At 39.5% G+C, this 25,807-nt stretch overlaps 1 protein-coding gene across 11 annotated transcripts in view; it reads right to left on the reverse strand.

The window, feature by feature from the left end:
- The window catches only part of EYA4 (EYA transcriptional coactivator and phosphatase 4), a 301,073-nt gene that overhangs the window by 11,361 nt on the left and 263,905 nt on the right, over nt 1–25,807 (reverse strand). For all 11 annotated transcript variants that reach the window (XM_070461688.1, XM_070461696.1, XM_070461693.1 and 8 more), the window contains 4 exons: nt 9,146–9,235; nt 3,160–3,218; nt 2,892–3,052; nt 280–394 (listed from right to left, as the gene is read on the reverse strand). In XM_070461688.1, coding sequence (XP_070317789.1) covers nt 280–394; nt 2,892–3,052; nt 3,160–3,218; nt 9,146–9,235 — 425 coding nt within the window. The remainder of the gene's footprint in view (nt 1–279; nt 395–2,891; nt 3,053–3,159; nt 3,219–9,145; nt 9,236–25,807) is intronic.

A 25,807-nucleotide genomic window follows, 5' to 3' on the forward strand; every position in this document is an offset into this window, starting at 1 on the left:
GTTTCTAAAAAAATTTGGAAGTCAAATGACATTCCCATGGGATTTATCAAGGGTTATGAGGAGGAATGGATAAAAGGCAGCAAACTCCATTCTCCGTACCCCATCCCACCACACACACACACACACACACACACACACACACACACACACACACAGAGAAGTGTTAGGTCCCTTCAACCTCTAAAATAAGTCTGCGAATTAAAACATTTTGATACATGCTAGACTGCTAGAAGGACATCTTCAATACAATAATACAGAAACTGCAACAATGCGGCTTACCTCGTACTAATAATTGATAGAGATTTAAGTGCATTTGTTAGCCAGGAGTCTGTCAGGCCTTCGATCTCAGCCCTCAGTTGCAGCCATGCATCTCTCTTGGCGGGGCCAAGAAGTCCTGCAACACGGAAAAGCAGCGCAGAGTCAAGAGATCAACGTTTTGCAGGGATGCCTCACCTGGTCTCCCTTCTGACTACTATGGATAATTTTTATTCCCACCTATATCAAAAATAGAGACATATCAACTCTGATCTTTCATGTCAGAATTGATTATCCATTCATTCAGTCCACAAACAACAACTTCTACATGTAACAGTCTGGGTTAAAAACTAGGGATATAACAGGGGAGGGAGGGTCATAGTCTCTGCCTTCACTGATCCTAGAATCTGGCACGGACGACGCCAGTCACCGGAGGGCCCCTGACGACTCCCCTGCCCGGGTCCCACTCCAGTAGACCAACAGAATAGGTCTAGCGGGGGAAGTAAGGGTCTACCAGCCTAGAGATATGAATCCCAAAGACTGTGACTGTCAGAAAATGTTCACTTTCTTAAAAATCACAGCTGTTACCACTTTGAAATAATGATGACATTACCACATGTAGCTTTAAAATTTTTTAGAATTTGTTTCTAATATTAATGCTGAAGCTAATAGAAATACTTTGCTTTGTAAAAAGGAGTTGAGAACTTGAAAATCCTAAAGCCTGTGACAGAGCTACAGTTGATGGCTGAACGTTACAATGGTATTAGGACAAGAAAAGAAGTAGTTATACTAATTTTATAGAGAAAGCTCTTGCTTTCATGATAAAACAAGAACATGTAAATTGACTAAATAATAGAGTTTAAATCCTATTTCATAATACTGAGTACATATATATAGGTGGATATTAAGGTGGATATTCTTAAAATCAAAATTTCTAGTTTCTACCAAATCTCATTTGTCTTTATTCCAATAAAGAGATGCTAACATATCACAAAATGGACTCATATCTCATTGTTTAAACTTCTTCAGCTATAAGATTATTTACTAGCAAGCTTGTTAATTTTTATATAATTTTAATAATAATAAAGATTGAGGGCAGGAGGAGGAGGGGACGACAGAGGATGAGATGGTTGGATGGCATCACCGACTCAATGGATTTGGGTAAACTCAATGAGTTTGGGTAAACTCCAGGAGTTGGTGATGGACAGGGAGGCCTGGTGTGCTGTGGTTCATGAGGTCACAAAGAGTCGGACACGACTGAGCGACTGAACTGAATAATACCCTTTAAGAGGGAAATAATGACATGCTTTAATGAGAAAAGTTAATTCAGATTTCCCAAAGGGATATTTATTTTAAAGTTGAACTTATTACTCTCAATTCCTTTTAAACAGTATATCTATTTATTTGGTTTTGCAAAAAATGTCTTGCATAGAATGTTAGAGCGAATTAGGAAACCTGCGTTTCTGAGTTGTCTGCCTAAATCGCTGGCCAAGGCAGTAGACTGCAATAGCCTGTTTCTCACTTGGAAATGAAGACCACCCATATCTAAGCTTCATTTTGGTTTTAACATTATTATTATCCATGGTTTTACATGTTTTTGTTCTCCTGAAGTTACAGAATATCTACTGAGCATCTATTATGTGCTTCAAGCTAGCAAGGTGCTGGATACAAGGGCAACAGATACACAGCCCACCCTCATGACCTGTATGGTGTAATATACACTACAGAGGAAATTTTATTTATTATATTGTATTATATGACATATATGTGAACATACACATGTAGAGCATTCACAAATATATTTAACTGTCTTCTTCAATTTTAGATTCTGGTTTATACTCCTCAATCATCTCTCGTTTTGTTTAAAAAGTGAAACAAACAAAAAGCCCTAGAAGAAGAACCTTAAATGACCTCATAACTAATCCCTAGGATTTGCCCACCCTAAGATTTTGGTGACCTAAAGCTGATACTAATAGTAGAGATCATTAAGGTTTATTATACCAAGAAGCACATCCAGGATCTTAGTTTTGATATCACAGGTTTTGATATTACCTGTAATTTATGAATGAGTATAAAATGGTTTAGTTACTACCCACAGAATATTTAAACTCTTAAAAACCATGATATATATGGCAAAGATATATTGACAGATAATATGCAATTTTTGAAAGGATAAATTTAGTTGATGTCTTTGGAACAACACAAAGAACTGCTTGTGTTTATTTCTGATAAGATTCCAGAAAGGTAATGACTGCTAACAACTCTGTTTCAATGACTGGGGCTCTTGTCTTTAGATAGGTCTTCTTTCCATGGCCTCCACCAGTTCCTCTGTCTGGTTTTCACTGGGAGTGTCCCAGCTGAAGAAGGGCCAAACAAATGTCCTGCTATTAATCTTGACCAAACATCGGGGCACAAAGAAATCCCAAGTCATCTGACAGTGCTGTACACTTCATTGTGCAGTTAGATTTTTTCCCACCAACTCCAAGAAACTAAAAATTTAGGCTTGCTCTCACCCATCATGAGTCCTTGGTAATTTATTTCATAGAAGGATCATCCTTAATACAAAACTTGAAACTGCAGTTCAAATTGTACCTCTGTCTGCAGTACCTTTATTAAATGCTAAAAGCCACACGTACCTCCCACGTTGTTCTTGTAGGTGTTGTATAATTCTTTTACTCTTCTGTAACGAAAAGCCAACTTCCTCATCCAGTCAACCCCTCCTCTCACACCTGTTGGCAAACAAAGGTTTGCACTACTTGCAGCTGCATGGAAGCCATCAGTTGCAAAACTGTAGGTACTGCAACACCCAAAATACATTAAAAAGAAATAAAAGAAATAATTACATGTGCAAAACTTCACAGCTGAATTTCTGTAGGAAAGAGCATACTGAAAGGCGTGGCTTACCTCAAGTCCTGCCCATTGTCGTCAGAGGAAACATCATCTATGTGAACTTGATCACACTCCTGTTGAAAACATTGGAAGAGCTGTTTTTCAAAGGAGGCTAGTCACCATGTTTGAAGCTTTTTCTGTCTTTCCACTTGATCAGGCTATGGCCAGAAGAGGGCAGCATTTGCCCACCCATCCCGCCCTGTCGTGCTGGGAAATGGCACTATTCCCAACCTATAAGATCTAACCCCAGACAAGGGCCTTTAAAGCCTGAGGACGCAGGGCATATGGGTTTCTTGAGAACAAATAAAAACTTAATTTTAATCTTAAAATGACAGATAAGGAATTTTCTTTAGAATCTTTACAATCACCATTATGTTACGTTAATCCTCAGTCATGTCCAACTCTTTGCTACCCCAAAGATAATCACTGGAGATCACTTCCAGTCATTTCTGTTATGCACACATAAATATGAAAGCAAAGCTAACCTGAAGATACTCAAAACTTATTTGGGCTGAACACCCCAATGGTGTTCCCTAGTAGCACAGTCAGTAAAGAATCTGCCTGCAGTGCAGAAGACCCGGGTTTGATCCCTGGATCTGGAAGATCCACTGGAGAAAGAAATGGCAAACCACTCCAGTATCCTTGCCTGGAAAATCCTATGAACAGTGGAGCCTGGTGGGCTGCAGTCCATGGGACTGAAAACAGTCAGACACACCTGCGTGACTAACACTCACCCCAGTGGTTACTATTATGCATTGTTTGTTGAGCAGCAACAGCGGGGTTTGATGATTACGGTGCTCGGTGAGATTTCTATGAATTCCTGCTTTTTTGCTGGGTGAGTGATACCACGAAAGAACCATGGTGATGTTATTTTAAAAGTCCTGGTCTTTCAATACAGCAAAAAGCTAGTAACCATAGAAACTGGCGGATTTTTTTTTTCTTTTTATATCTTGTTTTTAAACCTAAGCTGAAAAGAATACTGCAAGTAAAAGAGAAATAACACCATCTCTAATGTGCTACAAATTCAGAGGAAAACAGACTTTAGGTATATACATCCACATAATTGACCTGTTATAGCATACTCATGGCAACTTTTTGAAAAAAAAATTCAATTTTTCTTTGTTGTTCTAATACTCCTTTCTTATCTTCAAATAATCTGCAAAGCTCCAGTGTAGTAGTACATGATATAAAGGTGGAATTTGGCTAAGGCATTGCAACACCGAGAATCTATTAACACTTTGCTGGTGGTTCAGACGGTAAAGAGTCTGCCTGCGGTGCCGGAGACCTGGGTTCAATCCTGGGTTGGGAAGATCCTCTGGAGAAGGAAACAGCAACCCACTCCACTATTCTTGCCTGGAAAATCCCATGGACAGAGGAGGCTGGAAGGCTACAGTCCAAGGGGTCGCAAAGAGTCGGGACATGACTGAACGACTTCACTTTCACTTTTCCCTTTTAGAATAAGTATGGTTTAGTCTTCCGGACCTCATTCTTTTCCCCATCAAATTATTCCAGTCAAACTCACAGAGTCTGACTATATATATTAAGTGCTTATCTTTCAAAATCAATCCTAAAAAATCATTACATTTGAAGATAAGATGCCATACTGAAGACTTTTCAGCTACTATTTATAATTATTACAGGACTTGGAAGTATCTGACAGTGAAACATTTAATATCTCATCTCCAGCTTTCTACACTGAGTATATTAGATCCTGTTGCAGTGTGAGGATAAATTGGCTGGCTCAGGCTTCTTTCAAAATATGAAACTTAGTGAGTACCTCAATCAATACAATTTTAGTACATAATTTGAAAATCCAGGTAAATTAATCTTAAAGATTCACATGAGGACCATAAATTATGGGTTCAGTAACTTTTTAATAAGTACATTCACAGATAAGGGAGGACCTCAAAAGTTAATCTGACTGGAAGCTCCCTGAGGGGGCTGTTTGGGTCACCTGGATAAACCCACATTTAAAGCACAATCTGGCACAATGCAATCACTCAATTCTTTGTTGACTAAATAGCAGATGTCTAGACAAATGTAATTCAAGACAGAATTACCACAATCATTTAAATGTTCGGACATAAGTTTATGGTGATATAAAATATTCTAGATGGTAAGGGCTGGAAGAAGATATATCAAGAGTGAAGGAAACCGCAAAAGAACAGAGTGTGGGCTGAGGCTGCAGGACAGGCATTTTAAAAAGGTTCTTTCCCATTTTGACTATTTGTTGAAAAGAGCACAGCTCAAACTTTAACCCAAGAAGGCTTTAGGTTTCCAGAAAATTCTTAGGGAAAAGCATCACACCAACCATAATAGCTGTTAGATTGGGCTTTAAAGGAAAGGGTGAGATGTAACCAGAAAGTATAAAAGTTGGAAATAAAAGTTCTTGCAGAATACTAAGGTAGCAAAGTAGATGACAAGAATTATTTCTTGAGTTGGTTACATTCCTGTTAAGTATGAAGACCAAATTAAACCACCATTGAAATGGGATCAGGCAAAGTTGCTCATTCCACCGAGGTTCTGAAATCTTTCATCATGTAAACAATTTCCACAATTTTACCATAAGCTAATGATATTAAAAATTGGGGTTCTTATGAATTACATCGGCAATTGTAAGTCATTTCTTTATCTAATACTCTCTCATCTAATTTTCAGAGAAATTCCTCTGACACTTCAAGTATTAACTCACATGATTAATTTGTACATTTTGCCCTCAAATTTATTTTTTACTCTTGAGGACATCAGTATATCAAACTTATTGGACCGTGAGTTCCATATTTGAAGTTATGTTTGAGGTTTTTCCAAATGGAACTTTTCTTTAAATTTATGCCTAGTTAACTATGCTTGTTGACTCTGGATCCGTGCCTGAGGATTACAGTCCAGTGAAAGAAACCTGAACTTCAATCACTTACATTTTTAGAAAAATCGAAATAATTGTTCTTCAATTAGCATTCACTCAGAGGAATTTTACAAGAATTATTTTGACTAAAACCTAAAATACTAAAAAGAGTTTCATGCTTTGGCTTCAACAAACTTTAGTGTAAGAATGCGAACATCTGGAATAATTCTGGCACTAATCTTAAATTTTTTAATTTTAGAAGGTCTTAGAAGGTGACTGCAAAGTTGTCACTGATCTTTATCAGTTATAATCCATACAGGTCTTCTCTCACTTTTGTGAGCCCAAACTTGGTGCCTTCTCTTCTGGAAGCTATTTTAACTGAAATAGCATATTTAAATGGACAGCATCCACTTCTTATGGGCAGCAGAGTGAACATCTGCCTTCTCTACAGTTAGAAAAGATGTAGTGAAGTTTCTATTAAGAGGATTTAAATTTGCATCTTTCAAGGAATTCTGTGAGAGCATCTGCTACTATACATGTTGCAGTTTCTATTGAAGGGTTTGTCTCACATAGATTTTTAGGTTAAAAAAAAGGAATCCCCAGAGATTAAGTGCCCAAGGCGGGGAAAAACATAAGCAAAACATGGAGTTATTCTCTTAAGGCATTCTCTTTAATCCTCTTTAACATACTCTATGTCAGTAGAAGCAGACATAGTAATACCAGTCATGAAGCTCATGTCAAGGTTTGCTTGTAAGAGGCTTACTGAAATAAAAACTTGGGAGAAAGTAAAGTTTCAAAATCAGATGCAGAAGGATAGTGGGCATATATGTAACTGGACCGAATGATTTTGAAAGCTATAGATTTTGTCAGTTTCAGTATTTGTTTTTCTCAATTAGGTTAGTGAAAGCCTGTGAGTTTCCCTGGGCCACTTGGATGTGTGTGCGCGTGCGTGTGTTTCCTGTCTGAGAACTCAGTCAATTCACATGCAGAGACGAAATCATTTCTTTGATTCAGTAAGTTATTGTTGGATATTGAGTTTTAGTGCTGAGTTGAATGGAATTTTTATCACATTCTAAAGCACAACTAAAAAGTTATAATCAGAGAAGAGAAAGTCAATACCAGTATTTTCTCATTTACTATTTCTACGAGAGATCCTGCTGAGTGTTTTAAAGATATAGTTTATACAATATCTAATCCAAAATAAAAATTCTTAAAGCACAAGAGCCAACCACATATTTCTGATATGCCAATATTCATGTCAAAACTGCTAAAGGTATATTTAAATTCATCATACACTACTTTCAAATTCTCACTTTAGTGTTCTATTAGAAGTTGGGTGGTAAATTTATTCCATCTAGTTTCAAAAGTACCACTAAAAACCCTAAAGGATCATTGATTCCATTTACGTCTAGTAAAAAATAATAATTGAAATGAAATAAAGCTATAAACTTGGGTAAAATCACATTAAACTTCTCTTTTGTGTGTGTGTTTCATAGATTTGAGAGGAATAATAATTTTAAGAATTCTTTTTCAGAATGAAACTCATCCATTTTACCCAACAGAAATGCCAGCAAGTTATATGTTATCACCATATATATATAAAAAATTCAGGTTCCTAAAAGGTTAAAGTGTGTTTTCCATTATCCTGTATATATAAAATCATTCTGTATACTAGACAGAAATAAGTAGCAAGGTTAATTTATATCAGGTTTTAGAGAGGTGATTATTATTTCTTATTATCTAAAACTGGAAGACTTGCCCAAGAATACTGATCTTTCATCTGTCTATTAAAGAAAACAATAAAACCTCTCTAAACAGAATTTAAACTTTTACTATCCAGTAAAAACAGTGACTCAATGAAGAAAAAATAAGAAAGAAAATGTTATTATACATATTTCCAGCCCATACATTTATGGGATATGCTGAACAACATATCTTTTACTTGAGATGCCTTAAAACTGGGTTTAAGACCTTGTCTATTAAAAAAAAAATTATTTAAGACACTGACTAACTTGGCTTATCTTCCTCTCAGCTATCTGTTAATTTCAGCATGGTATGGGGGCTGAATACGTGTTTTGGAGCCCAGTAGATTCCAAAGTTTCAAATCCCAATTCTACCACTTAGCAGGTAAACTTAGATGCAAGTTTTATGTTGATGGACCTTACAGTATCTTGTCTACAAAAATTATATGATAAACATATTTATTACAAAAGGTTGGTAACTAATTAGTGGAAACGTCAAACACAAGGTGCAGATTCAGTAATAATAATCTCCATCTTCATTCATACTGTGATTATAGATAAACACTTTAATTGCACTGTGAAACCAGGAGATAAAAAATCAATTTGAATGGATCATTTTAAAAAGAGAAAAAAAAGTCTGTTTCAGTATAGTTGTGTGAATCTCTTCCCAGTGCCCATGCTAGTCCGTTGTTTTAAATTTCATTATCTAAATATCTAATGACTCAGACCATTAGCACTCAGATTATATACCTTATTACAGTACTTATTCAGCTATCCTGAGGCTATTTTTCTTGGGTTCTTTCAGTTTGTTGTTACTGCTTTTACTTTCTCTTCATTTAAGGTTGGAAATGAAAAGATAAATTAGGAAGAGAAAATAAATGCAATCAAACCGGTCAGAAGTACTATATAAATAGGTCTCGCAAGGTTTTATCCAGAAGAGGAATAAATAGGGAATGCTAATGGCTAGAATTAGGTTTCAGATTATCTATAAAATTTAATGATCCATGATAGCACTAGGAGCAGGATCTGTGACTATTGTGCAGTCATTAACCTAAATTGCATCCTGGTTAATAACCTGGAAAAGCTAATGCTGATTCCAAAGATAAAATGAATTGTGGCTGAGACACTAAAAGGACCAGCAGCAGCAGAGAGGGGTGTACTGTATGGGACAGCAAGGCAAGACTTCCTTTTTGAAGACATTTCTCTTCTCAGTATAAGCCAGTAAATATATATTTTTCATGAACACAATTTAGCTTTTGTTTATTTTGCACAGTGTCTCCCTTGACAGAAACTTTACTTTTCTCTTGAGCTATATTTCTATCTTTCCAAGTTTTTTTCGAGGTTATCTGCATATATCTAGAAAAGATATGAGTTTTAATAGTTGGATACAACTGTTCTTATCTTTTAAAATTCTTACCTCTAAATCATTAAAAAATAAGTGTGTATCAGCAAGATTAAAAATCATTTCCTCCATTCGAAGTCCAAGGGTTACAGCCATGGGGGGATCCTGAAAAGGAAATGCACATAGTGTGAAGTAATTTTTAATAATAACTGTGGTTACTGAAAATTATCTTAAGTGCACATGGTTGTGGGGATGGGGAGACTGTAGGGATTTTTAATCTAAGAATGCAAAAGATTTTCCTGATTAACAGAAAAGGTGCCTTTCTAAAGTGTTATCTAAAATATGCTAGACATACAGATGTATCTGTGAATTTACAGAAATTGATATGCACAGAAAGATGACTTAGATATGCTTTGACATAAAGCAATATATTCATGAGAAGAGGAGGAAGGAAGCAAGCTGGTCCATAGGAGTTTACTAATACTCCACAGAAAGTCCTTTGGAGAAAGGTAATTCTCCACTGAAGAATGGAGTGGATCTGTTAAAAAGAGTAAAGGACATCCTTTTAAGAATGACAACCAAGAAGTGGAAAAGAGAGAGAAAGGTAGATTTATTGGATGTTTGTAGGACCTGAGCAGGCAGTGCTGTCTGGAGTGGGATAGGAAAAGCTGGTAGAGATTGATGGGACCACACCTTCATTACTAATTGCATTTTGATCAACAGACAATATTTATCTGAATCTTTATAAAGTATGATCTCACCTGCATTTGACTAGGGATGAAGAGGGGAGGGTGGAGGATGACTAAGAAACATTAATACAGCAAATGTAATATATAAATGTATAAAAATAAAATACATGCATCTAGAAGTTTAATGAAAGTAAGGAGATTAGCAAAAAGTCAAAGTGACTTAATTTTTGTTTACAGAAACCAAGAGATTGTACAGCAGCAAGGTGCTGACAATGAAAACCAGAGTTGGTATTTTACCGCAATTAATTCCAGTTGAAAGCCTGGCACAGAGGTGTAAAACTTTATTTTAAAAAGTAAGGAGAGTTTAGGGCTGGAGCTAGGGCAATAATTCATGCACAAACCTTGTGTTTAAAATTTCAAAGTTGGAATGATCTCTAAAGGAGGACTGCTCTGGAAGTGACTCTGGAGATGAGAAAATAGAAAGCCTGGAATCTTCAGAATCTGAGACCAGAATGGGTGTTCGTAGGGAGAAGAAAATGGTTTCAGATGCAGCTGACAAGTCTAGAGGATACTATTGGTTTTGGCTGAGAAGTTATTTTGGAAGACCTTGGAGGCTGATTTGGGTTGAGTGGCTGGGCTAGGAGCCAGATTGTAGGGATCTGAGGACAGAGAACCACACTTGTGTTTTCAATGATCTAATAAATGGCATTTCAAGAAACGTATTTAAACTTGGGGAAATATAATGCTAACTTCAGTGTATTTTATGATAAGAATATACAACCCAGGTCAGGACAAGCATTGTTCATACAGACTACCAAACTTACTCTACTTAGCAAGCAGAAGACTCTCTTCATTCCACACCTATACACCAAGAATCATTCTTTTCCCTTTACTTCTAATATGCTTTGGAGTGGGGGGGGGGAAACCTTAGAGTGTATGCATATTTGACGTGTCATTCTCCTATTCTGTAGTGATGAAAACCTACAGAACAGGAATTGAGTGCTTAGAAGGAAAGAGGTCACTGAGATGTTGAGCAAAGCTAAGACCTGATGTGGGAGAAGACAAAGAGAAGACAATCATGTTGGGTGTCAACATAATATTGTAACTGCTTTTGTCTCTTTCTTGGAGATTTCTGTGGATTTCATAGCTAGACATTCTCTCTTCTCAAAAACAGAGATTCATTGTTCACATACTTGATGGCATACTTGATGGTACTGTGTCCTCCGGTCAGTATTACTCTACTGCTAAATTCATCTTTCTTCCAGGGGCAGGATCATTTGGAGCACCCAAGTGCTCCACACACCCACACACCCAAAGTGACAGTGAAAGTCGCCCAGTCGTGTCCGACTCTGTGACTCCATGGACTGTATAGTCCATGGAATTCTCCAGGCCAGAATACTGGAATGGGTAGCCTTTCTCTTCTCCAGGGGATCTTCCCAACCCAGGGATCAAACCCAGGTCTCCCACACTGCAGGCAGATTCTTTACCAGCTGAGCTACCAGGGAAGCAAGATCAAATAAACTCCATTTCATCCAACAAGTATTCAAGATCAAGATAAAAAATATCAAGTGCCCATTTTGTGTCTCAAAGAGTTTCAAAACTCAGTGATCTCTTGCTCTATTTCCTTCAACTATAAAATTCTTCTTATTTCTTTTTGTTGTTTGTGTTTTGTTGCTGATGTTGACAGGTAACCTCTGAAGGTAAAAATTTAAAAAAAATTGTCTTTTTTCTGTTAAAAAGTCCTATTTCTAGTCTCTTTTATTATGAGGGGGATGGGTGTAAGGACTGAATAGGCTAATGACACAAAAAAACTTGTAAATATTCTGTCTAGTCATGGGACCATGAACAAAAAGCCTACAGAAATATCAGGAAAAATCAAATGTAATTATAGCATGAAAACATATAATTCCATTAGTGACACTCTATGCTTTTGAGGAATGTTCACTGATGCAAGACAATAAAACTGAGTTCCATAGGACTCTGTTATGTTTCTGATGATTACTGCCCCAAAGATATTATATTTCAGATGGGGGTTCAGAAATGTCTTTATAGGAAAAGTTTTCCTTCTTGAGACTAGATTGCTTAAAGTCTCATCCTATTATTTGCTAATTTTTCTTTTTTAAGTTTTAGATACAATTTTTAAATTTCTTATGTTCATGCCTCACATTCTTTGCATTTACAAATCAGATTTATGGGAAGGGGGGAAAACATACTGTCTCTCTTTGATTGTTACTTTCATCGATGCCACGCTTCTGTAGTATGTAACTCTCCATGCAACCCAAGCAGTGATAGGAAAATCCATAAAGAATGTATTTTGGGCAGCCAATGGACATGCAAACAAATATAATTTTTAAAAAACCAACAGGAATTCTGCAACAAGGAAGCCTAGCGTAGGATGTGATGAAAGCTGTTCTTGAGAATCGCACTGGAACGCGATCCTGTGGCAATGGAAGGGGCCGTTGGTTTACTTCTTGAGCTATGGCAATCCCACATCACACAGTCTCCTAGAGCCAGGACTCAGTGAAGCATTTTGGCAAAACATCATTTGTTAACTGAGAGAGTTTCGGTTTGAGGTCTGCCTGAGTGTGAACTAGCTGTATTTTGCTAAGGTTTCGAGAGAGCCAGGCCTGTTGAAAGCTATGTTGAAGGCCTGGCACAGAAGGGCTACCAACAGCCATCCCACAAGCCAAGGAAAACCATGCTTGTAAGAGGTGCTGGTCTTGTCTCTAAGAGAAGGTCGAGTGAGGGCTTACTTTCATATAGCTAATATTACTCCCCTCCCCTCCAGCTTACTAAGTCACTGGAATAGCTAACTCTAAGTAAGCAGATTCCAGTGCCCTGTTTTCCAATGGAAGGGCCCACAGATGTAAGAATCCAAAAAGATGAGCAGGAATTTCGTGGAGGTCACTTTCATGGTGGGCACCCTCTCCCTCGCCAGACCACCAGGCAGGAGTTGTCAGAGCCTACAATCCCACGGTTTTATCAGGCATTTGAGAGTTAAACATATTTCTGAACTGAAGCCAAGTTTTATACAGACATGTTTGCTCATTTTCATTAGATGTTTGTAGAATTATGGGCACCTTATGAATCAAGGGTTACTGCCTTTTCTCAGTTTAACTGTACTGAGTGTTGAGTTTAGGGTCTGGAATGAAGTGACAGTGAAAACTTGGATAGAGGGGTAAAGTGGGATAATAAAGGCAGTAACAGGGTTTTGTGGCAGCTCTGATGCGTATTATACACGTAGAACAGTTCCAATCAGCTCAAAGTTTCATGTGGGGCAAACTGAACCTCTGCCAATTGAAACTGACTCTCTGTACTGCTCTATAAAATACTGAACCTATTCCCAAGACATCTGTTGGAAAGAGAGAGAGAGAGAGAGAGAGAGAGAGACGAGAGCCCCAAAAACAGACAAGAGAGGAGATGAAGAAAACGAGCAGCTCTTGGCCCTCAGCTGTGTGTTTCTCAGCCGGATGTGACCGCTATAGAACAAAGTCAGGATCAAGGACGGCACGTCTCTATATCAAAATTCTAACGCCTATTAGCCGTGTTAGCACAGAGCATGAGTTGGAGCCAGACAGTCTGTCTAGGGGCCTCTGCCCTGCACTGGCCCATCAGCTGGAATTCCTTCTCCAGGGACACACTATAAAAATATCTCAGGAGAGGCAGCAATTATGTATTTTTAAAGAAATGGGTTATTTTTTTTTTCCCTAAGGAACTCAAGCTCTTGGAACAGTTATTCCCTGGAGACCTGAAGCAAGTCTGTAGACATGTGCACACAGAGGCCAAAGATGTGCCAGTTCATTTCAGGAAAAGGAAGACAAACCAGCTCCACGAATCAAGGTGGAGACAGCTAGTGGGTTAGTTAGAATACAGAAACTCTTTTCATCAGCGACAAGAAATGCCATTGACATTCAGTTGTGAATCAGAAGGGAAATTTTGCAATTGAGCTGTTTGTCTCTAACGGAGAGCCAGTGGGCTTACGCGTTCTCAGGGGGCATTGGAGAAAGGTTTCAACAACATTCATGTATTTAGCACGTATTTATTGCATGTCTACTACGTGTCAGACATGGTCAAATTCTGGGCAGAGAGCAGAAAATTAAATAAGCAAAGTCCCAGCTCTTAATGGGGTTTATTTTATTACTGGATGAGCTCTCTGATAAATTCATGGACAAAAGCCTAGGAAAATATTCCAGGTGGTGAAAAATCAGTCAGCAGATACAGAGGGTGTGGGGCTGGGTGGTGAAGACTCACATAAAGAAAGTGCAGGGGAGGCCTTTCTCAGGAGATGACAGTTGAGGATAGGGGACCTGGGAAAAGGGGGGGCTTGGCCATGCACAGGCGGGGCACTTGGGGATATCTGCAGAGGCGACTGAGGCCAGTGCGTGTGGGAGAGTGTGAGGCAGAGTGACCCAGGGGAGGGACATGACGTGGACCAAGAATTTTAATAAAGAGGGAGTGCTCTCTGGATCAAATGCAGGTGAGAGGGAACCCAGGCAGATAAGCCCTGCATCTGGCATGCAGGTCACTTCTCAGACTTGAAGAGAGTTGTTGGACTGGCAAGTGAGGGAAGAGCAGAGAAAGTGGGCAGTGACTGGAAAATGGCTCAAAAGACTTTGCTGGTGATGGGACCGGTACAGCACATAAAAGGCAGCCTAGAGGGGCAGGGGGACGGGAGGGAGGTCTGAGAGGGAGGGGATACATACATACACATACTTATGGCTGATTTATATTGTACAACAGAAACCAACACAACTTTGTAAAGCAAGTAATCCTCCAATTAAGAATAAATGGTTACAAAAGAGCAATGGAAATAATCCAGAAAAGTGGGACACTTAGTACTCAGGAATGAAAGGGGTCTTTTCAGGAGGCGATTCACTGGGTAAGTGAGAGGGCCTGGAGCCAGGTCATGGGGGGGATGCAGAGAGGAGGAAAAGAATAGGGTTAGGGTGCAAAGATAAAGTGACTCTTCCTGTTTGCTTTCTTATCTTAAAGTGATAGAGGAGCATTGTGCAGAATGGAGAGGGGGGCTTTACGGAGGTGAGAGGAGAGAAGGTTTGAAATAATAAGCTGGAAGAGTTAGACCAGCAGTGCTGGGACCCACTGGAGACGTGCGGCCACATTCAGCTGCTTGAGGTGCAGGCAGGGTGTCGGGCAAGGTTTTTTGTTTCTTTTGCTGATGTTGGGTGTGCGTTTTTTTTTTGTTTGCTTGTTTGTTTTTGCAAGGTGAGTCTGATGGAGAAAAAGAGGGATGGAGATGACGAGACTTTATGCAAAAGAAGGGTGAGAATCATATCCAGGGCTGGGATGATCACGTCAAGGCACAGGCTCTCCAACTTGACCACACATGAGAAACACCTGAGGAACTTTGAAAAATCCTGCTTCCCAGGCCACTGCCTTGTACCAGTTCAATCAGATATGCTCTAAGGTGGGGCTCATGCACCAGCAATTTCAAAGCTCTCCAGTGATTCCAGTGAACACAAGACTGAGCATCAGCAGAGTAAGACCTTGCTACTCAAAGTGTGGCTCACAGACCGGCAACACTGGCATCGGCTGTGCACCTCTTAGACAGGCAGACTCATAGAACTACCCCCGAGATCTACTGAAGCAGAATGTGCAGTTTAACAAGATCACCTGGTGATTCATACACACGTTAATATTTTAAAAGCCCTGATCTAAGAGCTCTCCTGAAAGTCTGGGACTGTTATGGAAGACCAGAGCTAGCATGGCCTTCTGGTTTCCCAGCAGTTAAGCCTCTGAGATGCTCCCAATGACTCTGAAGATATGAGCCAGGTTGATGACTGAGTAGAATGACAATTCTATGTAATTTCTTGGGAATTACGCTTCCCTAGAAATAGCTTAAAGTGATGAGTAAGAATGCACTGTCCCAGTTTCATCTCCATAAAGATCTGTGGATTTAGGGACCAAGTGACTTGCGCTGCCCCTTTTCTTAGTCAGGTATCCAACTACTTGCTAGAGAGCAGGTAAACATGAAAAGCTAGCAAATCTTTCCTCTGTATTAAAATGATTCGTTCAAAATCCAAGTGTTTGATGGAAGCATCATATTTGTAATTAGACAGTAGACAATATTAAGAAATTAGAAACTATGAAGGTAATATTACACAGCTTATCTACTACTACTAGCTTCTATTGTTTGGATCAGAAGAGAATCCAATGAACAAAGCTCACCCACATTTATTAAACTAATAACAGATTAAATATACTTCGAGGGGAATTACAGCAATACTAATATGCTACAACTAGAACTGCTATACTATATACCATGGCTATTACAGAGACTTTGGATGGATAGAACTTGCTTCCAGCCTATAATATGTCACAAATACTTTAAAATGTAAAAATAGCATAGTATTATGTTTATACAATACATAATTTATAGCATAGCGCTTGGATAGAAAGGGAAAAGTTAAGACAATGGCAAGAAAGACCATGGGAGGGTGACCTAGAAGGCTCAGGACCGAGAGAAAAGTGATGGAGATAGCAAATGATGGCACGCCTCAGGACCTGGAGAAAGGTGGATGAGCACCTTAGTGAAAGATTGTAGTAAAGATAAGTGAGACATGAATGTAGAGAAAGGGGAGTTGATAATGAGTTATACAAATTTAATAATCTCATCTGTCCCTCCAACTCGCCAAGATATGAGGCTGAATGTTCATTAGCCGAGATCACAAACTGAGACTGACACTTTAGGGAAGGTTATAAAAGGTGCCTCCAGAAGTTGTGTTTTTTAAGAAACGAATTACCACTTATCTTTCTCATGTATTAGTTTCAAGTTTTGCCATCTCTCAAACTCCCTCTGAGGATTTGAGAAATGTCACTAGCTTTGATTTAGCTTTACTTTGACACACGTATGTACAGTTGACCCTTAAGCAACAAAGGTTTGAACCATGTAGGTCCATTTATATGTGGAGCTTTTTTCAATGTATATCTGGAACTTTTTTTTGAGATTTGCGATAATTTGAAAAAACTTGCAGGCCAACCACATAGTCTAGAAATATGAAAAAAAAATATTGTGAAGTTAGGTATATCATGAATGCATAAAATATAAATAGATACTAGTCTATTTTACCATCTAATACCATAAGATACACACAAATCTATTAAGACAAGTTAAAATTTATCAAAACTTATGCACAGACCATTCATGACACCATTCAGTCAAGAGTAATGTATACAAATATAAAAATGCAGTATTAAACTGTAACTGAAATAAATTAACTATAGCCCACATTGTACTACTATAATAACTTTGTAGCTATCTCCTGTTACTATTCTGGTGAGCTCAAGTGTTGCAAGTATCTGCCTGAAATGCTGAGTGATGCTAATCATCTCCTTGTGAGCAGTTCATTTCTACAGGAAAAAGTGATCTCTTGCAGTTCTTGTATATTTTGTGTTGTGTTTACTGCAATACCATAAACCTTAAATAACTCCAGGGGACCCAGACGAAGTGCCCCTAGTGATGCTAGAAGTGCACTCAAGAAGCAAAGTCACGACATGAACAACAAAAAAAAAACCTGAATTACTTGGTATGTACCATAGCTTGAAGTCTGCAGCTGTGCCTGCCCTCCATCTCAAGATAAGTAAATCCAGCGTAAGGATTATTGCAAAAAAAAAAAAAAAACCCAGGAAATTTGTGAAGCCATGGGTGCAGCTACACCAGCAGGCTCAAAACCCTTGTTCTTTTTCAGAAATACCCGTTTATCTCACAAGGAAAATCCAGCTTTGATGTGGGCGCAGCATTGCTTTAAGAAAGGCATACCTGTAGACACTAGAATGATTTGAGAAAAGGTGAAGTAATTGTTTGGCAACTTAAGAATCTGCCTGCAATGCAGAAGACCTGGGTTCGATCCCTGAGTTGGGAAGATTCCCCGGAGAAGGGAATGGCAATCCACTCTAGTATTCTTGCAACTAATCATTTCATTTTCAAACCAAAAGGAAGGTGAAAGAGCTAAAGCTGGAGAAACTAATGCCAGCAAAGATGGTGTGAGAAGTTTAGAAAGAGGCTTGGCTTTAAAAATGTCATGATAGCAGGAGAAGAAGCTTCATCTACCATGGGGCAGCAGATGAATTCCCAAACACCACTAAGAAAATCACAGAGAGAGAGAATATCTACTGAAGAGATTTCTACTGTAGATGAAAGTGCCCAATTCTGGAAAAAAAGATGCTGCCAAGGACACTTGGTAATAAGGAGGAGAAGCGAGGACCAGGATTTAAGGCAGGAAGGGACAGTCTAATACCACTGCTTTGTGCAAATGCAGCAGGATTTATGATCAGGATCACCCTTACATATAAAGCTGCTAACCCCAAGCCTTGAAGGGGAAGGATAAACACCAGCTGCCAGTCTTCTGACTGTACAACAAGAAGGCCTGACAATGAGAACACTTTTGCTGGACTGGTTCTACTGATGCTCTATCCCTGAAGTCAGAAAGTAACTTCTGAGTAAGGGGCTACCTTTTAAAGTTCTTTGGAATCTGTCAATGCCCCTAGCTACTCAGACCCCATGAATTTAACACTGAAGGCTCTGTAAAGAGTTCTACTTTCTTCTAAACACAACATCTCCAATTCAGTGTCTAGAACATGGGGTCAGGGGGCCCTTGAAGGCTCATTATACAGGGTACTCTATGGGAAGGACTGTCAGTGCTGTGGAAGAGAACCTCAACAGAGAACATCACGAACATCTTGAAGGATTATGTCATCGAAAATGCCATCACTGGTACAGAAAAAGTCCTGAAAGCCATCAAGCCAGTAACAATAAACTCTTACTGGGGAAACTTGTGTCCAGATTTTGTGTCTGATGTCACAGGATTTACAAAACAGCCAATCAAGAAAATCATGAAAGAGATGTTGGGTACAGCAAAGAAAGGTGGAGACAAAAGGTTTCAAGATATAAATTATAGAGAAATTCAAGTGCTAATAAACACCACACCAGAGGAATTAACAGGGGACAACTTGATGGAGGTGAGTGCTTCTGAACCAATGATAGATGGTGAGGAAGAAAAAGCAGTATCAGAAAACAAGCTGTACACTCTTTGATATACATCACAGAAAAACACTCTGTGATCCACCTACAGGAATGGAAACAAAAACAAAAATAAACAAATGGGACAGATTAAACTTAAATGATTTTGCACAGCAAAGGAAACAATAAACAAGATTAAAAGACAACCCTCAGAATGGGAGAAAATAATTGCAAATTAAACAACTGACAAAGGATTAATCTCCAGAATATATAAACTCATACAACTCAATATTAGGAAAACAAACAATCCAATTAAAAAAAAAGGGCAGAAGATCTAAATTTCTCCAAAGAAGACATATAGATGGCCAAATAAACACAAGAAAATATGCTCAACATCACTAAGTATTAGAGACACGAAAGCCAAAACTACAATGAGGTATCACCTCACACCAGTCACAATAGCCATCATTAAAAAATCTACAAAGAATAAATGCTGGAGGGGATGTGGAGAAAAGCAAACCCTCCTACACTGCTAGCAGGAATGTAAACTGATACAGTCATTATGGAGAATAGTATGGAGATTCCTTAAAAAACTAGGAATAAATCTACCATGTGACCCAGCAACCCCACTACTGGGCATATACCCTTAGAAAATCATATTTGAAAAAGACACACATACCCCAATGTTCATAGCAGCATGGTTGACAATAGCTAGGACATGGAAGCAACCTAGATGTCCATCAAAAGATGAATGTATAAAGAAGATGTGGTACATATACACAACAGAATATCACTCCGTCATAAGAAGGAATGAATCTGAGTCAGTTTCAGTGAGGTAGGTGAATCTAGAGTCTGTTATACTGAGTGAAGTAAGTAAGAAAGAAATGAATACAAAGAAGGCTGAGCGCTGAAGAACTGACGCTTCTGAACTGCGGTGCTGGAGAAGACTCTTTAGAGGCACTTGGACTGCAAGGGGATCAAACCAGTCCATCCTAAAGGAAATCAACCCTGACTGTTCATTGGAAGGACTGATGCTGAAGCTGAAGCTCCAATACTTTGGCCACCTGATGTGAAGAGCCGACTCATTGAAAAACACCCTATGCTAGGAAAGACTGAAAGCAAGAGAAGAGGGCAGCAGAAGATGATGGCTACACAGCACCACTGACTCCATGGACACGAACCTCAGCAAACTCTGGGAGACAGTGAAGGATGGGGAGTCTGCTGTGCTGCCGCCCATGGTCACAGAGAGCTGGACACGACTTAACGACTGAACAACAGCAACACAGAGTCTAGAAAAATGACACTGATGAACCTGTTTGCAGGGAAGGGAGGGAGACACAGCTGTACAGATTGGACTTGTGGACACAGTGCGGGAGGGAGAGACTGGGACAAACGGAGAAAGTAGCATCAGCATATGCACACTATCGGGTGTAAGATGGATAGCTGGTGAAACGTGCTGGGTAGCACCTGGAGCCCAGCCTGCGGCTCTGTGATGACCTGGAGGGATGGGACGAGGGGAGGGGAGGGAGGTTAGTGAGGAAGGGGATGTATGGATAATTATGGCTGATCTGAGCTGCTGTATGGCAGAAACCAACACAGCATTGTAAAAATTTTAAAAATATTTAAACTAAAAAATTAATAAAAGAAAACAAACTGATGTTAGACCATCTGGCAGAAGCATTCTGTTGTTCAAAACGGCTTTTGATTTCTTTTATGACGCGGACCCTTCTATGATATGGGAACTGAAACTAAAGCCAAGAGTGGAAGGACTGGACCATACAGAAACATTTATAGAGAAATGAAAAAGCCAGAGTCAGGCAGAAACTGTGACGTGTTTCTGTAAAGTTACACTGAGTATGCCTGCTGGTCCGCCTCCCCTTCCACCTCGACCACCTGGTGAGACCTCAAGACCAACCCCTCCTCTTCTTCCTCCTCTCCAATCTACCCACGGTGAAGAGGATGAAGGAAAAGACCTTATGAATAGTAATCATCATGACAGCTAATAAGCTTATCTGTTGTGCCTGTGTGTTGAGTGTCTTTGTACATAAACCTAGTAAATGTATGTCAAGGACCGTATGAAACATTTTTGTCCCATAATCATCACTACCTAAGTTATCTGTCGTGTAGAACATCATGTGCAAACACTTGTATTGAAGTGTACAGCTTATCCTTACATGTGCATAAGGTGAGAGATATATAAAATTAAGAATGTGTTAGTTTCCCTACTGTTTTATAACTTTTCTTTGAAAGAACTACATGACTGTACAGTATAGCCCTCTCTCTAGTAACTGGAAAAACTTCTTATCAGCTTATCATCACAGGTAAGTGTTATTTTCTTTTTTAATGTGACAATGACTCCAATACTGTATTATGAATATAACTCTAATACTGTGTGCCATGAATATTTTATAATGGTTCATTCGTTGGTGTATAGGCTAAAGGAATCACACTGCTGTTCTGTTATTAATGCATGAATCATTGTGCCTGTAAATAAATGTGTTTTTCTTTTTCACATTATCTTTTTATTTTGGATGTCTACTGTTAGTAATATCTATCACATCTCCAGTGTTTTGTACCATGTCTTACATACTGACATAGGTACTGACAGGCAATTCATCTTATAAACAGATTACAAATTTCTGGTATTGATAAATACAGTGTGTGTGTGTTTGCTAAGTTGCTTCAGTTGTGTTTGACTCTTTGCAACCCCATGGGCTATAGCCCTCCAGGCTCCTCTGTTCATAGGATTCTCCAGGCAGGAATACTGGAGTGGATTTCCAATTTCTTCTCCAAGGGAATCTTCCCAACCCAGGGATCGAACCTGTGTCTCCTGCATTGGCACGTGGATTATTTACCACTGAGCCACCAGGGAAGCCCCACTTATCTTCGCGACAATCTCATCATTTAAAATCTAGTTCGTGCTATTTTGGGAGCCTTTCAAGGTAAGTGTGTGTGGATTGTTTCACATAAAAGTATCCAGTGCATTTATCCTGATGAGCAGCATATCATTTCCCCAGTGCTGCTCTTATGTAAGAGGCTGTCTAAAATGGGCAGGTGGTATTGGGAGCTTGAATTTCAGTTTCATGATACAACTGTTCACTTTTCTCCAGTCTTTCCCCTGACTTGGGCTATGGACTTTACCTCCTTCCTGTGGAATAACCTTACAGAGAATCACAGCCTCGTAGCACATGACATACTAACGCTCCAAAACAAATCAAATCCCTGGAGCACGATTTATTTAGCTTTCTTCACTCCTCCCTCTAACCAAGAGGAATTACTGCAATGTCTCAGGAAAAATACTACATGCCATTAATCGGGGAACAGGAATAATCTTCATAAACTCTAACAGATGAGGGAGGATTCCTGGTCCGTGTCCTGCCAAATTTACAAACTCTTATTTGAGAGCTGTGTGGTGCTGAAAGGTATCCATGCCCACTGGTGCTCAGTCAGTCCCACCGGCAGCAGGACTCAAATCCCAACATCCTTCATTTGCCCTCACGGTAAATACCCAGTCACAGCTCTGCTTGGGAAAAGAACATGTTGCGTTGACAACTGGACAGAGTCCAAAATGATTGCATCTTAGGGAGGCCCTTGGAAAACTCATAAATTATTTATTCATAAACTGAAGCAGGATTCTTCTAAAGTTTTTCTTTTAATTAAAACATAAAAGTTAGTTATACAGAGCAATTTATGAATTAAAAATGGCATTCCTAAATTATTATGTTCTATGTGTTTTATTTTTATAGGTGGTGGGGAAAGACCAAAAGAGTGTAGAGATTAAGAGCAGGTGAAAGAGTTGTGGGTGCTGCTGGGCCATGAAAGAGAAGACAGACAGAACAGGCTCCATCTTGAAAGCAGGACTCCATCCTCCTGTGGACTTTGAGCTATGTGCCCTGTATCTATGGAAACGACATACCAACTGGAAAACCAGGCCCCCCGATCAAGGCGCCTCAGGATTTGTACCTAGATTCTCTTTCGCCTAAAAGAATATGCTAATTATCTCTGTAACAGAACAAAATTGTAAATTCCATTACGCTTTTGGGGGCATGACCACAAGCCTATTGATAAATGTCCACTGTTTAACTATCTAGGCTTACGACACATGAATCATGGGTTAACTTTGATCGTATCTCTCTTTTACCTTGTCCAGACTAGTTTCAGAGAATTTGGGAGGTGGGTTTGAGCATGTACACTTAGGGTATATAGTTCAGTTCAGTTTAGTCGCTCAGTCGTGTCCGACTCTTTGCAACCCCATGAATCGCAGCACGCCAGGTCTCCCTGTCTATCACCAACTCCCGGAGTTTACTCAAACTCATGCCCATCGAGTCGGTGATGCCATCCAGCCATCTCATCCTCTGTCGTCCCCTTCTCCTCCTGCTCCCAATCCCTCCCAGCATCAGGGTCTTTTCCAATTCTTTTCCAACTCTTCACATCAGGTGGCCAAAGTACTGGAGTTTCAGCTTCATCATTAGTCCTTCCAATGAACACCCAGGACTGATCTCCTTTAGGATGGACTGGTTGGATCTCCTTGCAGTCCAACGGACTCTCAAGAGTCTTCTCCAACACCATAGTTCAAAAGCATCAATTTTTTGGCACTCAGCTTTCTTCACAGTCCAACTCTCACATCCATACAGGACCACTGGAAAAACCATAACCCTGACCAGGTTTTCACAAAAACTGTTCGGGGTCCTTGGCTAAGAGGAGACTCTGCCTTGGGCCCACTGGTATAATAAACTGCACTCCACTATCTGCATGGTCCTTCTGAGTGAGTCTGTTTCCCAGAATGCGTGGCTATGACAGCCAAACCACTTGTGAGCTGGGTGACATGGTATCCATCACATAGGGTCCGGGGGGGGGGGGGCGGTGCGGGGTGCGGTGAAAGCCAAGGAGATAGTAGCGCATTTAATAAGACCTTCAGCAACCTTACTGAAAATTCATTCCAAAAACAAAAAGTCTCAGGCTCCTACCCCTCAGACCTACAGGATCAGAAACTCTGATGGTGGGACCAGCCATTTCTGTTTTACAAACTCTGAGGCTCACTATGGCTCACATTCCTTCTGTTCCAGTCAGCAGCCTTCAAAATAGCCTCCTGGGGTCCACCTGGGTTCCTCTGAACTCTTGTCTCCACACAGCAGCCGACTCCAAACCACCAGGTCCCAAGTCAATCTAACACCCTACAACAGTTTCCACTGCACCTAAATAAAACCCAAACGCCTTATGGGGGAACTGCTTCAGCCCCCTGCCTGCCTCTCTGCTTTTATCTTGTATTTCTCTCCCCTGTGTACACCCTTCCAGTCACACTGCTCCTTTATATTCCTGGAACACTAGAAGATTGTTCCTGTCTCAGGGCCCTTCCGTGTCCTCTGCCTGGAACTTACCGCTCCACGCTCCTCCCCCCCGACAATCTGTACGCAGTGCCTTCTTGTAATTCAGGTTTCAGTATCAATGTCACCTCTCCAGTCACCTCCCTTCCCCCGTCAATTTCTATCTGACCTAGTTTTTATTGTCTTCAAAGCAGCTACCACAGTCTGAAATAATTTCACTTGCTTGTAAGCTCCATGAGAGCAGGAAGCATGTGTGCCTCTGTTGAGTAAATATTTGTTGATAAGTAAATATTTGTTAGAGGAACATAGTTGTTCTTGAGCTCTAGTGTGTGGTAGAGCTGAGACGACCCAATGTCTTCTCTGTCCCATTCAAAAGTCTCTTGAGCTGTATGTGGTCCCCAGCTTCAGAAGATGGGTCTGATAAAACAACATTCCTTATTAAGCCACTTCTTAATATGCCAAGATATTCATGTCTTACTAGCTAAAATACAACGCCAGTTTCCTTACTGATATTAAGAAAAATGTCAATGATTATGATATGATATCAATTCTATATGGAATCTAAAAAGAAATGATACAAATGAACTTATTTACAAAGCAGAAACAGATTCACAGGCTTAGAGAACCAACTTATGGTTCCTCCCCCCCACAGAGGGGGAAGAATGGGGGTTTAGATTGGGAATTTGGGATTGACATGTACACATTGCTATATTTAAAACAGATAACCAACAAGGACCTACTATAAAAAAATTTTAAAAAAAGAAAAAACTTCAATGACAAAATTACTTTTAAAACTAAATAAGCAATAATTCAATAAACAAAGTCATCTAAGTTGTTTTTCATGGAACTCAATAAAGGTACTTTCATTTTGATTAGAAAATATTGAGCCTAAAACATTTTCACTCCAAATTTTTCAAATTTCCCTGAGTAAACCATTATTCAACATGGTCAGTTCCAGCAGATCCCCTACCTGCAGCAGAGAACAGTATTAAGGACAAATCTGTGTTATGAGAATGACCTGGTTTCCAATATTTGTACCAGCATTTAACATTTTGTGACCTTGGTTGATTTTCTCAAACCCTAAAAACCCAGTTTTTTAATCCACAAAACTTGGGTCACAATAAATTATAGCAGAGTGGGTTGTGGCATTAAGTTGGATAACATTTGTGAAAATGACTAATCACAATTACAATTTTTTGAGCATCAATTCACATCAAATATTCTGCTAAGCTGTTAACATGTTATCTCTTTCTCATTCACTATAAGACAATATTATTCCCATTTTACAGAAATTGAGAATGAAGAATTAATTTTCCCAAGATCGGAAAGCTGTAAGCATCAGCACTGGGCTTTCAAAGTTAGGTCTGTCCAACTCAAAGGCTCTGGTCATTAGCCCCAACCCCTACTGCTTGTGAAATACCAAACAAAGGTGCTACCACGTGGCAGGTAGAAATGTAGGCTTATCTTCCCACACCTTGCCAACATGCCCTCGATCCTTTTGCTGTTCTGTACCACTGCACGGATATCTGTCTGGACGTTCTATTTCACTGAATATTTCTTAAGTTTTTCCTTTTGATGGAAAACGATTCCAGAGATCTGAGAGAAGATATTTAGAATTATTCCAACTTAAAGCAGAACTCACACAACTGTCCATACATACTTAATTGTCCACCCTTGTTTCAGGAAATGTTACTTATATACTGTGTTCATGGTAGCTTACTTGTCTATGCCATGTGATATTCTATTA

This window comes from Odocoileus virginianus, chromosome 34 (genome assembly GCF_023699985.2).
Source record: "Odocoileus virginianus isolate 20LAN1187 ecotype Illinois chromosome 34, Ovbor_1.2, whole genome shotgun sequence".
NCBI classification, from domain to species: Eukaryota; Metazoa; Chordata; class Mammalia; order Artiodactyla; family Cervidae; genus Odocoileus; species Odocoileus virginianus.